General features: G+C 36.9%; 1 protein-coding gene across 22 annotated transcripts in view; it reads left to right on the top strand.

Moving 5' to 3' along the window:
• PLCB4 (phospholipase C beta 4) overlaps window positions 1-16383 on the top strand; it is a 396811-nt gene that overhangs the window by 221883 nt on the left and 158545 nt on the right. For 21 of the 22 annotated variants that reach the window (XM_039479588.2, XM_074406257.1, XM_074406256.1 and 18 more), the window contains one exon: window positions 12127-12225. In XM_039479588.2, the coding sequence (XP_039335522.1) occupies window positions 12142-12225 (84 nt within the window). In that variant the 5' untranslated portion in view covers window positions 12127-12141. Of the gene's footprint in view, window positions 1-7551; window positions 7611-12126; window positions 12226-16383 lie in introns of all 22 variants that reach the window. The other variant, XM_074406248.1, reaches the window with a different exon arrangement.

The raw sequence follows: 16383 nt of genomic DNA, 5'->3' as shown, positions 1-16383 counted from the left end.
GAAACTTAACCTGAGGAAGGGGTCAACCCAAGCCTCCATTCTCATGGTCCCCACTCTGGAACCCCAGGACTTTAAATTTAAAGACAAAGGATCCTCTATGACTGGGAAGCCCTGGGTGACGAACACCTTGAAAGATCCAGGAAAGACCAGTATTGAATAGCCTGTGACCTCTACCTAAGGCTGTACTTAATTTGTGCATGTTGCCATTTTGTTTTCTATTTTCCCAGACCTCAGAATTACTACTGTTTGAGCCAAAAGGGCTGAACTCTCCCTGAAAATTGCTGTATATGGATAACACCTCCTGCTAAGGGAGAAGTTGTTCCTTTTCTGCACGGTAAACTGTAGATGTCCGTCCTATATTCTCTTAGTTCTGTCCTTGAAAACAGTGACAAGTTCTACTTTTGAGAGAGGGAAAAAATCCTTACTATGTAGTCCTTCATTTATAAGTATCCCAGGATGGCCTAATCCTCTTATTTCTCAGGGCTTTTATATTCTTTAGGGCTAATGATGTTAACTCTGTTTATGTTAAATTCTCAATAGTAATAAAATACCTTCTGCTCTTTCCTGCCCTTTACTTAGTAAGAACACAAGTACTTTATTTCAGAGGCATTAAAGATAAGAAAGAAGAAGACTTTTACTCTGGCACATATTTGTAATATGTAAAAAACAAATCCTACTAAAACAGATTTATTATTCACGAAAGAGAAAACCCCAGCTAGATTATATATTCTTTTCCTCAGGCTTCTGTATTCCCCGCTGACAACTCTGTGTGTGTGTGTGTGTGTATGTGTGTGTATATATATATATATATATATGTATATATATATATATGTATATATTTTTTTTTCTAAAGGTTGATATGTCTTTCATGTTATCAAAGAAATTTCTTTCCAGCAGTCACTTTGTAATTCACAGCTATGAAAATAATTAATATGTATACATGTTTTCACTCATAAGTGGGAGCCAAGCTATGAGGATGGAAAGGCGTAAGAATGATACAGTGGGCTTTGGGGATTCAGGAGAAAGGGTCAGAGGTGGGTGTGGGATGGAAGACTACACATAGGGTACACAAAATGCTTGAGTTATGGGTGCACAAAATCTCAGTGATTACCACTAAAGAACCTATTCATGTAACCAAATATCACCTGTTCCCCAAAAACCTGTTGAAATTTAAAGAATATTAATATGCAAACCATTTTCTGTTTCTGAAACATCAAAATACTGTTAAAGCAGGAGTGGACTTACTAAGCACTTAAACATATGGCCCCTCAGAGAACATCACATGTAGGTAGGCTCCACTTCTGCTACTGAGTCCTCCTGTCCCATTATTGCTCCCTAGCTTGAGCCCTCACCTGCACCAAGCAAAAGGTGAGTGGCAAGGGATTATCAGGCTGGAAAACCTCAGTCATGGACAACTATGTACTTTTAATACAATTTCAGCTCCTTGATGTGTTCTAGAGTATTTTGGAGGGCTGGCATAGGAACTCACCTCATTTCCAAGGGAGTTGCTATAGGCAACCAACTAACATCCAAGCAATCTTTTGAAACAACTCAGTTCTTCTCTTAGGAAGCTGTTGTACTTCATTGTATTCTAATTTCTTTGAAAACTGATTATTACAGATGGAATTATATTGCCAGGGCTCAGAACACAATACCTGAAAACATGGCAGCTTGATATGATGAGTATTTTGAGCGAAAGGAAACTGGAAAGACTGCAGAAACTGGAAGGTCAATCTCTGACCTTCTTTCCTGAGATAGCTTCATGTGACAGGTGTCCCAACTTATACCTGGAGGAAAGGAATGAAACCACAAAGATGCCACGAGTAATCTGAACAGACCATTCTCAGTTCCCCCAATTCATGACCATTATATCATACCCCCTTTTGTCTAATCATACTTCTATGTGACTATACATTCTTCGTCAAAACTAAACACAGACATATAAGATTATCTCTATTTCTGTGAGTCTGTTTCTGAAGGCCCCTGTGTCACGTAAAACTTCCATTAAATAAATTTGTATGCCTCTCTTGTTAATCTGTTTTTTGTTATGGAGGGTCTCAGCCATGAACTTTGTGATGGAGGAGGAAAGATACTACTTTTTATTTCCTAGAATATATTGACAGTTATTCATTATATTCAAATTAAGCTTGATCTCTAAATACTCCAAGTAATTAAGCATATTTTAGACATGTTTTGCAAAATCCTAATATACTGAAACCTATAACATGATCACAAATGTCATCTAATAAATTTATAAACCTGGATCTCTAAATACCCCAAGTAACTAAGCATATTTTAGACATATTTTATAAAATCTTGATATAATGAAACCTATAACATTATCACAAATGTCACCTAATACATTTATAAAGGCAACACACTTTAATATTTTTATTCATCTATTTTTAATTATTAAGTTTAAGTAAGTTACATTTGCCTCTTAACTGTGATTAATACTGAAGTATGAGAGGCAGGGACAAATAGCGAATGGTTGCTTTCTGTTTTTATTTTATTCCTATGCAATTTGCCTTTTTAAAATAAACTCCAGGAAATGTTTTTAATCAGGTGATCCTTTATAACAGATAAATCATAGCAAAGGCCATAGATTTCCTGTAGCTGAGAATTCATTAAAGACTAACTCCAGCATGGTCACAATCAGTTTTTTTCCCAAATATAAGTATTGCAGAGGTTTCAGTTAACACTAATGAATTACTAAGTAATGTATGAGGATCAGTCATAACTGGAATGTGTGAAGGCTCCCATTGTATAATCAAGGTTTTTAAATTCTGAAAAAGAAGGACAGTGTTTTACAGCTTTATGTATTTATCACTTCCTGCTTTTTCTTCTTGCCAAGATTTCTGCTAGAAAACAGACATTATTTGAAAACTGATTTATATGACAAGAAATAAGTTTTAAAATTTTATCCTCCATTTGCTTTAGAACATTTTTCTGGAATATAAAAATTATAGTCACTGTGAATATTTTAAAATATAGGAAACTATTAAGAAAAGAAAATTACCTAAAATTTCATCAGCTAGATGTAACTACTATGTGTTTTTGTATATGCCTTGCCAGTCTTTTCTGTTGTAAAATAGTGCGCCTGGGTAAGCAATATGCATATAACATAAAAATTTGGATCAGACTCACATGCAATTTTATAGCTTGTGACTTTTTTTTTTCCTTAACCGTATGTTAAGAGCATTTGTATTTGTTTCACAAAAATTGTGACTATTTTTAGAAACGCTTCTAAATTTGCTATTGTTAAGCAAATAACTATTCCTTTAAAGTGTTATTTTTAATGGGTACAGTATTTAGGTACTACAGTGTATTTAATCAATTGCTTAGTGATGCTTATATAAGGCCAATATTTTTCTACCATAAACAGTGCAACAGTACTCTTGTACGTAGATTTTGTACACATTTACATAGGATAAATCCTACTGGTAGAATTACTAGATAAAAGAATATGGATATTTCAAGGCTATAGAAATGTATTACAAAATTCTTTTTTACCAGATAGACAAGAATTCCCTCACTCCATTCCTCAACAGCATTGCATATTATCATATTCTTCATCCTGTACTCTTTTTATGTTTTTAAAATGTTATTTAATGACTTAATAAAAATGGAAGTATTTTTGCAAATGGGTAAAGTTATCACTAATGATACAATATATTAGTATCAAATTAGATTCTTACTTGAGGTAAAGCCACTTATTTAAAAGTCCTGGATAATCTGATGATAGCTTGTTGATCTGTTTTTAGAAATAAAAGGATATTTTATTTAAATATTGAAGAACAAGGTACTGAAATATGCGTGATAGAGTAAACTAATTTACTTTTGGTCAGTGGAAGTTTTATCTCAATTCTGTATGTTCTGGAAAGCAACCTTGGTTGTGCCGTCATGAGGTCATTTAAGGTCATGGGTTATTTGGTTTAATGGGATTTGTATGGTTGGATAGAGAAGGGATTAATCTGTTATGGAAAATTTTTTTGTCATAAGGTTGCAGTTAAAAGTTACACTTAATAAAATTTATAACCGAGTCATGGTGCATTTATTCACTTGAAAGCTATATGTTATCAAGTGGAGACAAATGCTTTTTCAGATGAATTCATTTTTTCACAAATAGAAATAAAAAGTGAAGAATATTTTGTTTGGCTTCTCGGGAGCTGCAGGATGTGAAATTTGTATTTATTGCTAAGATGCAAAATTCTTGTAAGACATTTGGAACCTAGGGAAGAGTTTGCAGAAATAATGTCATTACTCCTCAAAGGGGCTTTGGAATAGAAGGACAGGAATTATCTGAATTAATTTCTAGATGAGGTTTATTCTGTACTTTTCTTTCTGTCTTCCTCTGATGATTTAGTTGAGCACACATATGCTGAATAACCATTCCCTTTAAATCAGAGCAGTCTCTGCTGCATTCCAAACTTATCTGGCAACATTTTAGTTCTTTTAGGAAAGATGTTCACCTTCAGGGGGCCCAATACCTGCAGGGGGCCCAACATATGCATTTTCTAGGCTACTATAAAAAATTACCACAAACTACTGGCTGAAAGTAGCAGATATTTATTCTGTCACAGTTCTGGAGGCCAGAAGTCTGAACAAGTTATTTTCAGGGCCACATCTCCTCCAGGTGTGGGAAAGAATCCGTTCCTTGCCTATTTCACCTTCTAGTGGCTGCCAACTCTTCTTCACCTGCGCTTGCGTCACCCCAGTCTCTGCCTCCGTAGCCACAATGCCTCCTCCCCTTCTGCCTGTGTCACACTCCCTCTGCCTCCCTTTTATAAGGACATTTAGGGCCCGACTGGATGATCCAGAATTATCTCCCCATCTCAAGATCTTTCACTTAATCTCATCTGCTAAATCGCTTCTGCCCTGTAAGGTAACATTCATGACTTCCAGCAATTAGGAGGTGGGTATCTTTTGGGGGCCATTTATTCAGCCTACCATACCCAGGGACCTTAGATATACCTGGTTTCACAGATATACCTGCCCTCTGTTCACTCTATACTAGAACATGAGACACATGTCCAGAGACAAAAAATTCCTTGTGAAAGTTTTGCCCTAAATGGGTCTAGGCTGTGGGTGGTGGTGAGGGAAAGTGAGCATCATTGACTCTAAAATTGATCCAGCACATCTGAAATAGGTGGTCTGGTAAGTCTTAAAGACCACCTTATAGGTCTCGCAAGGAAGACAAGATTTAAAGACTCAGGACAGAGTAGGTTAAGAAAACTAAATATCTTCCTTGGTTCACCCCAACTGAATGTATGGAAGGCCATCTTTATGGGTAACCCACATGTCCTACTTGAATATTTGGCTCCTCAGCAGCCCACCTCAGCTCCTTTGTGTTCCTCCTAACTCTGCTAGTTTCTCATTACCGTCTTTAGAAGGAGCTTTTGCCACTTGCTCTGGAACAGGATCTTCTGTTACTCCCCTTCTCTCTTGCGCCCCACCCCCGGAGCCCACTTCCAAAGTCTCTGTAGTCCAGGGAGTTCTTCCTCTGCCCAAGTGCAGTAGCTAATCCTATCCAGTTGCATGAGGATTTAGAAACAATGAAACTATTTAAAGTCCTCAGGCCTCCTTAGGTAACTACTCAATGTGTTTACACTGCAAGAGATTTTGGGCTATCTGTCTATTCTTTGACAAAGTAAATTCCCTTTCACTTCCCGTGTTCCTCAAGGAGAAGGTGGATCTTTTCCTGCAAGGGCTCTGCTTGATGAGGTGATGCCATTCTAGGAAATGGAGGAGACGATTAACCTTGAAGTATCTTGTAAGTGAGGCCTTGGAAAGCAAGCTAGAGAATTTGAGAAGAGGAACTTTGGCACAGCACAACCAGAGCCTTATTTTAAAAACCAATTGGCTGTGGATGGGGATTTGAGATAATTGCAATAAGGATGTAGTTATAGGGTGGCCAGTTCCTCCCCTCTTTTAAAAAGAAGTAACTGTCCCTTTAATGTTCTCTGCAGTCACTGGGACTATAGTGTGTACCTTCATTTGTTCCCATTTTAAAATCAATTACCTGGATCATACTGTTGTTAAACATGATTGGCTGGGTTGACATTTTCTAGTCTGTAGGTCACCATTGTGCCATGTATGTAAAATAAGCCAGCTAGTGCCTCTGATGCCAGGCCCTGGGAAGTTTTCCATAGTTAGCACAAAGAACAGCCTCGACCACAGCCACCAGTTTAACATTGGGAACAGTCAGGATACTCCAATGTTATTTTGCCAGAATGCCTCTTACCCTGTTCTGAACCCCAATGTTCTGAAGGAAGGAGCAATGAAATGAAATTCCACCTCCACTGCAGAAAAGATTAAGGTCAAAATTACCCTCCTCCTTCCATTAGCCTCCTTCATCCCTAAAGTGCTTCATATCATGAGACTATTATAATGAAATGAGTACCCAAGGTAGAGATGACTATTTTAGTAGTTAAGAATAGTAGTGAGGTCTGAGAAACATCATATACTGGATCCTTATGCTGATGTTGGGAGAGCCAGAGTTAAACCAGTAAAAGATGATGCAAACTGTAAAAAGCTTTTTTAAAATTATCTTTATTTTTGAGATAAACTTTTTGTATCAGAAGCCTCTTGTTGATTTGAAATGAAACCAAAGGGAGAAATTGAAAGCTATGGTTGTCAGGAGTGACACAATCATAGAACACATAAAATCCTGCAGAAAAGAGATGTTTTGCCCACCATTCTTTACAGCCTGGAAAACTGGAGTGGTTACTGTTAGAAGTAATTTTTTTCAGTGCCCCAAAAGAAATAGCACTTGAACATAAATTTTCTCAGCAAGGCAATTTTTCTCCTCTAGAAGGGTGCATCCTGTAGAGGGAGCAGAGAGCACACAGAACAAAGGAGAACAGGGGTTTTAATTATCTCTTAACACAACTTGTCCCTGTTACTGTGTCTTTCCTCTATTGGCTGAACTTGGACCACACAATCTAAGCTGAACTAGATGGGCTAACTTGAAAAGTTCAGGAATGTGGTTACACCAGTGGGAAGGTGGAAAGATCCGTTTCAGTGGGAGAAGCTGTTGTGATGGGAGGGGTAATACAAAGAGTGTGTGGCAGATGTGGAATGTGGGCCCTATAGATAAGGACTGACAGGTTGTTTACCAGGGCTGGGGGAACAGAGAGAGGAAGGAAGTCTGACCTTGAAAGCAGGTAACAAAGGATAAGGAAACTTAAACAAGCTGAACTTTCAAAGAACTTCTTATTGTATTTAACAGCCATTATGATGTTTTAAAATCTGTTTTTTCAAGCTAACATTTAGCCCCCTGTAGTTGGTTATTAAGGTGGAGGAGGATCTGTGAATCAATTTTTCTCCGCAGATCTGTTTTATAACATAGAAGACATGAATGCATGTCATCTACCTCCAAAGCTTGTTTCTAAGCTTCTTAGGTGGAAATTGTGTGGTTATTTGTGCACATACATGCCGTATTCACCAAGCTATACAAAAGATCTCAAAAAAGGTCAAACTTAATTCTTCTACCTGATAGAAGGCTTTGTATCCTTTGATTATCACCTCCTCATTCTTTCTACTCCTCAGCCTTTGGTAACCACTGTTCTACTCTCTGCTTTTGAGTCCAACTGTTACAGATTTCACATGTAAGTGAGAACATGTATATTCGTCTTTATTTTGCTTATTTCACTTAGCATACTGTTCTCCAGTTCCATCCATGTTATCACAAATGACAGAATTTCTTCCCTTTTTTAAGGCTGAATAATAGTTCACTGTGTATCATACATCACATTTTCTCTATGCATTCATTTGTTGTTAGATACTTGGGTTGATTCCATAACTTGGATATTGTGAATAGTGCCACATTGAACATAGGAATGCAGATATCTCTTTGACACATTGATTTCAGATCTTTCCGGTAAATGCCTAGAAGTGAGATTGCTGGATCATTTAGTTCCTCAAAAAACCAAAAGTCTATTTTTAGTTTTCTGAGGAACCTCCATACTGTTTTTGCCAATGGCTATACTAATTTAAGCCAAATGAATTTTAGCCTTGAAAGAGATATACTTTATTTAGTTTTTAAAATAGTCTGATTAAAGTTATACATACTATTCTCTTAGAATGTTCACATTCTTCTTCTTTAATTATATCCCACTTTTCATTGTAATTGTTGTGAGTTTGTGCTTCAGCCACCTCCTCCTCCTCATCCTCTCCTCTTCCCCCAACTGAATCTCTCTCTATGTCTCTCAGTCTTGCTTTCAATACTTGCCAAATATATGTCCAATGCAGATATTCAGAAAAGAATTAATTTTGGCTTTTGATGACCATTGTTTTGACTGTTTTTTTGGCTACATATTATATATCTAGGTTTTGGTTTGTCATGCTCTCATCTTTTCTTTCTAAAAAGTTTATGATTTCCGATTAACTCAAGAATGACTTAGGAGTGTGTGTATGTGTGTGTGAATGTTTAATTTTTCATGTAGATAGATGTTGTGCACTCTGTGTCATTAATATGTAAGTTTCCTTGTTGTCAATGAGCGTGGCCACCATATTTTCTGCCTTTTGATAAACGCTGAAATTTCCTCTAGGGCCTAATGGTGATCAGATTTTGAGATTGTCACATGTGTGTGGGTAGCCAGGGTGCAAAAGAAGGAAAGAAGAAAATAATATATTTAGAAAGAGAATAAATATATTAAGAGTGAGAATACAGCTCATTAAGTTCTGTTATTTATGTTGCCTTGGGTTGTTTCTACTAATTATTCAGTATGCTATTCAGATCTTCAAGAAGATTCTTATTTCATTGTCTTCTTATTCTGTTAATTTTGGAGAATCATTATCTCCTGTTTGTGACTTTGCTAATTTCTCTTGTACTTTATCAGTTTTTCAACATGTGTTTTGATGCTGTGTGGTCACACGCTTAAATATTAATGACAGTTAATTGATATGTTATCACTCTGACTGTGCTTTTTCCTTTGAAGTCTGCTTTGTGTCCTTTTATTGTTATAACTGTTTTCTTTTTTTTTCTTAGCATGTGCCCATGGTATCTTTTTTCATCCCTGCATTTTCAAACTTCTTAGTTTTCAAAATATTTCTGTAAACAACCATAATATTACCTAATCTGAAAACCTCTTTTATAAGTGAATTTAACCAATTCATATTTACAATGCTTAGTGGTGTATCGTTTTATTTTGTTTTCTATTTATAATGTGTTCCTGTCTTCTCTCCATTCTTTTTCTTTTTAAAGGAAGCTCAAGTTTCTTTTGCTATTTCTCCCTTGCTAATCATTTGGAAGTTATATTTTCTAATTTTAATTTTCTATAGGAAAACTCTTAAATTGTTAGCACCCATATTTAAACTTATATTATTCTGCTAATGTCTAGAGGTTTAAGTATCTCTGTTCCCCTCCCAAAATGGCTTTACTTCCCTTTGTCCCATACCTCCTTCCTCCAACCACGTTGCTGGCCACAACTCATGTATTGATATAATCTGGGATTTGGCTTGGCTAATTTTTAAATATATTTATTCTTTTCTACCTTTTTGGCATAATACAGTAAGACTTACAAGTAAGCCTATTGTTTCTTTTTACTTTCTTTTTCTCAATATTATTTTTCATTATCTCTCTTATTTCTCTATATTTTCCTTTTGACAGAATATGTAATATTTTACATTTTCCAGGGTAGATCACTAAATCTTTCAGTTATTTACAAGTCTGTAAATAACTGCATTTTCTCCTAAAAGTTTAAACAGTATCAAACACAGAATTTTAAATCCCAAATTATTTTTCTCAGAACTCTGAAATAGTGTTATTGCATTTAGTGTTGTGGATGATGTGCCTGATATTAGTCTCAGTCTCATTGTCATTTACCTCTAGATGATCTTTTCTCTCCGGGCATCTTTAAGAGATTTTGTAATTTCTCTGCATATTTTGTGTCTTCAGTGTCACCATGAGGTATATTTGGGGGTGTGTATCTTTTTTCCCCACTTACACTACTTGGAATTGGATTTTTTTACTTTGAGGACTCAAATATTCTAGTTTCAGAAATGTTCTTCTACTGTTGCTTTATTTCCATCCCTCCATTGTCTCCTTATAAGGTTGTTGAACCTTTCCTTTCTATTTTCTATATCCCCAACTTTTTCATTCATGTTTTCAATTTCTTTTGGTGTAGCTTTTTTTTTTTTTTTTTTTTTTTTTTTTTGCAATGGAGTCTCGCTCTGTCACCCAGGCTGGAGTGCAGTGGCCTGATCTGAGCTCACTGGAGCCTTCGCCTCCCGGGTCAAGCAATTCTCCTGCCTCAGCCTTCTGAGTAGCTGGGATTACAGGTGTCCACCACCACACCCAGCTAATTTTTGTGTTTTTTAGTAGAGATGGGTTTTTGCCATGTTGGCCAGGCTGGTCTTGAACTCCTGACCTCAGGTCATCCACCCACCTCAGCCTCTCAAAGTTCTGAGATTGCAGGCGTGAACCACTGCACCTGACTGGTGTTGCATTTTTAAGAATTCCACCATCATTCTCAGCAAACTGACATAAGAACAGAAAATCAAGCACCGCATGTCCTCACTCATAGGCGGGTATTGAACGGTGAGAACACATGGACACAGGGAGGGGAGCATCACACACTGGGCTCTGCTGGGGGAATAGGTGAGGGACAGCGAGGGGTAGGGAGGTTGGGGAGGGATAACATGGGGAGAAATGCCAGATGCAGGTGACAGGGGGATGGAGGCAGCAAACCACATTGCCATGTATGTACCGATGCAACAATCCTGCATGTTCTGCACATGTACCCCGAACCTAAAGTGCAATCAAATATATATATTAATAATAATTAAAAGAATTTCTTGGTTCAGTACTTCATCTGAGTTTTCTTTACAATTCAGCTTATCTATTAAGTTTTATTTCAACAATATTATTTTAAATTTCTAGTATCTGTAGTTAATTATATTTTAAGAACAGAATATGTTCTCTCTTCCCTCTGAAAAAATCTGTATGCTGAAGTCAGATCCTGTTTTTCACTCTCTTTCCTTGGGTGTAAGTTTTACTTGCTGTGTTTGGTGTTCTTCTGTGTTCTTGGCATTACTTAACTATTTGGCGATTCTTGGTTGCGTGCTGGCCTGTCATGCAAGATGTTCGACTTGTAGTTACTGCATTCCTACCATGGTGCAGATTGCCAACAAGCATGGGTAAAAGGAACACTGAGTTCTTCCTGGGTGCAGGGAGCCGCTCTGAACAGTGCCTAGCCTCTCTGTAAATGTCCTGTTCACTGACTATAATAAAACTGTTGCAGAACTTTTCCTTAGTTCAGCTAAAAATGGGGTTCTTTGACTCACAGACAATTTAAATAGTGATTAAGACAGGGTTTCATTGGGTGAAAGAAAGAAAAAAGAGGCAACAGGGACTCTTGCAAGGCCAGAGTCCCTGCTACAGAGAGGGCTTCCTGCCCAGCCCTTGGACTCCCAGGTTCCACACAGAAAGAGGAGGGGCCAAGGTCCTCCTCCCTACAGATTTGAGCTTCCGGAGCACCACAGTGGGCAGGCTGGTTGGAGTTTCTCCAGGGACCCCCTCCCAGCTGGCTGCCTCAAAACCAGGCATTCTCTTGTTCCCTGCATGGCGCAAGGGGTGAGTAACAAAGGGGTTGGGGAAAGAGAGCCTAAGAGAAGTCTAAAGAGATGACCAAGAGCTCAAAGAAATTCTGGCTATGCCTACTTGATTCTGCAAATTATACCCTGTGGGCTCCTCCAGCCCATATGTTCACTTTCAATCCCATGGTGCCCTTAGCTATTTACAGCAGTCCTCTCTTATGCATAGATTTTGGTCTACGGTTTTCTTATTTTATCTGGTGCCTTTATATATACAGACACATACACACACACACACACACACACACACACACACACACACACACACACGCACATCTGGTTATTTTATAGGATTTGGAGAGGGAATGGAAACTTCTCAAATGATCACCTCTGGTATTTCCTGATTATGATAGCTCCAGGTTTAGACAAAAGAAAGCAAGTTGGGGGTCAGACAAAGGGAAGAAGAAAAAATGCCTATTCCACATATTTAAAGAAAAACTTCTGCAAACACAGAAATGCAAACTGATTAACCATCCTCAATTGTTTCTTCATTTTATATACTAATGAGCTATTCTTTTTCACTTTTAGGTCTTGAATATAATCATGGCCAAACCTTATGAATTTAACTGGCAGAAGGAAGTTCCTTCCTTTTTGCAAGAAGGAGCAGTTTTTGACAGATATGAAGAGGTACAGAAGTGTTATTAATCTTTTCTCTCAAAACATTCTAATGATTATTGAATTTTAATTACAGTATCTAGTAAATATTCTTTAACATAAGTAAGAGCATCTTTAGGATTTATTGGTGAGAGTTGTTGAAAAGAGGCAAGTTATGAGATAGAGTAATAATGATAATGATAGCATAAATTTTTGAGTGCTCACTATGTGTCAGATGACCTTCTAAACATTTTATATGTATGATTTGTTTAATTTTTTACAACAACCTTATGAGGTTCTTGCTATTAATATTCTCCGTTTACAGATGGTTTTATGTAGTAGCAGTTTTTGCTTAATGAAGTGTTTTTGGCAGGCTTTCTACGTATAACTTTGTATGTGTTATAAATGTAACGGTGATTGAAGTTTGTGCCAGTCATTGCTTTGCTCATTTCATTGATACAAATCATTTTGATCAAAGCTCTGGATGCCTCTGATTCTATCATTTATTGTCTGTGCCCTTGCAAGGTGGTGATGGCTCTAGACTTTCTATAGAGCAGGGGTTTTGGGCCACCAATCTGTTCAGAATGGCTGGGTAGATGAATTAAAACCTAATTTGCATTGTAAATGCATGATTTTTCTTCTATTGTATTTGAATTTGAGGTGACTTTGGAAGGAGTATATGATGAAATTGATGTTTCCTTTACTGCGAAGTAAAATGTAAAATGTCTTAAAACTTTGTTTGGAGTCAGAGTTGATTCCTTTCAAAATCAATGAAAGGGCATATGAAGTGGCTAACTTGCTGATCTTCCCATAGGTCCAGATTGTCAGATGCAGAAAGTGATGTAGGTCTTCTGTAGGCTGACATAACTTAATTCTTGTTGACTTAGTTTTTCTGATGGGTATGTCATAGTACTCTCTAGATTTACAGAATAGTCATTTCTTAAGTAAACAAAATTGAGAATGCTAAGGATGGAGTTAAACATGGCTGCTATTCCTTGTTTGAATTAAAATATTGCGGTGACAGCTGTTCATATGTCTGAACTTGAAATAACAGTGAATGGCATTCTGCTATAAGATGAAACAGTAATATTATGCCATCCAGAAACATCCATTGTTAATTCTTTGGTAGTTTTTGTCTAGTCATTTTTTGTATTTTTTTTTCTCTCTCCCATGGTTGAGCTCATAGAGTAATATTTTAAAAATATAAAGCAGAACTTCTTTCTTCTGTGTTTAAAATGCTTCCGTCACTTCCCATTGTAACATAAAGGGAACTCCAGAGAATGAAATACAAGGCCTTCTGTAATTTGGCTCCTGCTTAATTGCCTCACCTTCATTTCTCTCCAGTTTCCAACATAAACCCTACGCTTCAACTATAGCAAACCACTTACAGTTTCTCCCATAAACTATTCTACTACATGGTTTGTTTATGCTATTCCCTCTTCCGGAAATGCATTTGTTCCAACTTGTTTGATTGGTGAACTCCTCTCATCTCAGAACCTAGATGAGAAGTCTCCACTTCTGTGATATCTTCCTTGACCCCTTCAATAAAAGGTGATAATTTATTTGTACCACGACTCACCTACCCTTGCACATTTTAACTGCCTTCACATTGTATTTAATGTTTCTTTCTCTCAAACTATACTCTTGAGTTTCCTGAAGTCAAGGATCCAAGGATCCTATTTTACTTATCTTTTTCTCTCCAGGGACTAGCAGAATACCTGTAACCACCAAACTCTTTGTAGATGTCTAGCATCAAAAAGGATTTCAGATACAGTTGATTCCAATTCTGATTAATAATTCAGAGAAGGTTATTTTGAAAAGACTACTTGTAATCACTGGTTCAGTATCTCTCCTACTGTTATGTAAGAAAAAGCTATTGGAGGAAAAAGTACTTGACAAATGGAAGTGAAATGTGATTTGATGAACCAGGGATTCGTCATCATTTGAATCTTTTTTATTTCTTGTGATGATTTTCTTTGGTTATTATTTGTCACAGCTCATATTAGGAAATACTGATCACCTGTACTTCTAAAGACATTTGCTTTTCCTCTGGATTCCTCAGCAAACTAGGTAGTTAGAAGAAAATAACCTTGAACAAGTATTAAATATCTAGCTAAGCTTTCAACTCATTTGAGTGCTATTTTACTAGGATTTTGTGCAAAACTGTTTTAACTTTACAAAGTAAACATGTCTCTTCATGATAACATACCGAACCACAAAGCCAAAGAATATTTCAAGCTGGATGAGAGCCAGTGTAAAAAAAAATTATTTGCCACTCCTATAAGACTCAGTTATTTGGAGCCAGAGCCATGACAATATTCAAGACAGCAAAATATAAGCAGAAGGTTCATTTCTATGGTTGGTAAAGAACAGCCATGAGGGATGATGGCTGAAAGCCAGTGGGAGAACAGGAATTAGAGAAATAAAACCCAAGCATCCCTAAGGTGTCATAGCAAAGAGATCTTCATGAAGGGGCATAAATGCTGTCAGCACCATATGATAACTAATGTTATCATCATGACCTCAAATAGCAGGTAAACATAAAATTATGTTTCATGTATTTGTTTAAAGAAAGTAGGGAGGTATCTTTAACCGTAAGTAAGCAGTCACTAGGTGAGGGAAAAATGTTTAATAGCCACTGTTTTAAATAGTCAATCAGTGTAGTAAGTGCAAATGCATTTAAACCTCATTTTATTATTTCTGCATTATTGAGGAATTGTTTTTGAGGCAGCCAGATTTTTACAAATGGCATAAGTGGTAGGCTGTGTTGCAGCATCTGATTGTATTGCCATGACACTTCTAAATCTGTATTCCCTCTAACTTTGCTTGACTTACACATTACTTAAATGCAAAATATATTTTGTTTTCTAAGCAATGCTTAACATTAAATCTTTAAAATAGAGATTTGTCTCTTGTGGATGAGAGAGAAATAGCAGTGCTTTTAAAAATACATGCAATTCAGATTATCTGTAACTCAACCAGCTCCCTAACTTTCCTATAATAACCACATTAAAGATTTGTATTTCCTAGAATTCTTAGGTGCTTACCCACTCGTGGTGATGACTTATGTCCTCAAATGCTTCATTACCATTCAGTTTCCAGGACTGCTACATACTCCAATTTCTTTCCTTCCCTAAACCCATTTTCACATCAAATCCCAGAAACAGAAGGATGTTGTATAAAGTAGACTTTTATTGAAGATTTAGTAGCAGCAGAGGAGAATTGCATCACATACAGGACAACATTAAGATTAAAAATTGGAGATCATGCTGAATAAATTTCATTAGCCAACTCATCCAGGGTGTCTCTCTTTTTTCTTCTTTGTCCCACTACTCCATCAAGATGCATTTTCCTGTTTCCTTTATTTTATTTAAATCACTCTCAGAGGTTTTTTTTCTGCTTTTCCAGATGCTTTTTTCTTAAGTGTTAAAAAAAAATTGTCTCTCTCAATCTAAAGAAGAAGCCCTCAAAATTCAAGTCCCTTCTTATCCTGAGCTGCTTGGCTCCCCTTTCACCTCAGACTCTCCCACTCAGGGTCTCCTGAGATCTTCCTTTTTGCAGAAGCCTGAAAATTGAAGTGTGTCCTTAAAACAAACAAACAAAATCTAAAAAGAGTTTTATTCTTAAGAAGAAAACTGCCATTGTAGATAAGTGTTCACCAACAGAACTTTCCACAATGATAGAAATGGTCTGCATTTGTGCTGCTGTTTTGGTAGCCACATGCGGCTGTTCAACACTTGAAATGTGGCTACTGGGACTGAAGGGCATAAGTTTTTAATCCTAATGTAATATAAATTCAAATTTATGTAGGTACATGGGCCTAGTGACTTTCTTATTGGATGGCATAGATAATCAACTCAAACTACAATCAGATTTAAAAATACCATTGTCCTTTCTTGACACTAAGAAATGTTCTCAGTGCATACCATTGGACTCTACAAAATTTATCAGCCAGTTCTTAGTGGCAGCCAGAGCAGAGGTTCAAATGTTTTATAGATGACTCACCTCAGCCACTGGCCTTGTCTTCCCCACATTATAAATCCTAGCTTCGGCTACCCCTTCTTCTCACCCATGGGACTTTCTTATATCTGAGTCCAGCTGCCTAGATGGAGTACCTTTGTACGTTTTTCTAACGAAGTCTCTGTCTTTATAGTAGCCTCCATACCTTCTACCTTACACACACACACACAC

The sequence above is a fragment of the Saimiri boliviensis genome, chromosome 9, assembly GCF_048565385.1.
Source record: "Saimiri boliviensis isolate mSaiBol1 chromosome 9, mSaiBol1.pri, whole genome shotgun sequence".
Lineage (NCBI taxonomy): Eukaryota > Metazoa > Chordata > Mammalia > Primates > Cebidae > Saimiri > Saimiri boliviensis.
Note: the sequence above shows the minus strand (reverse complement) of the source record. Positions and strands in the feature narration are given on the sequence as shown.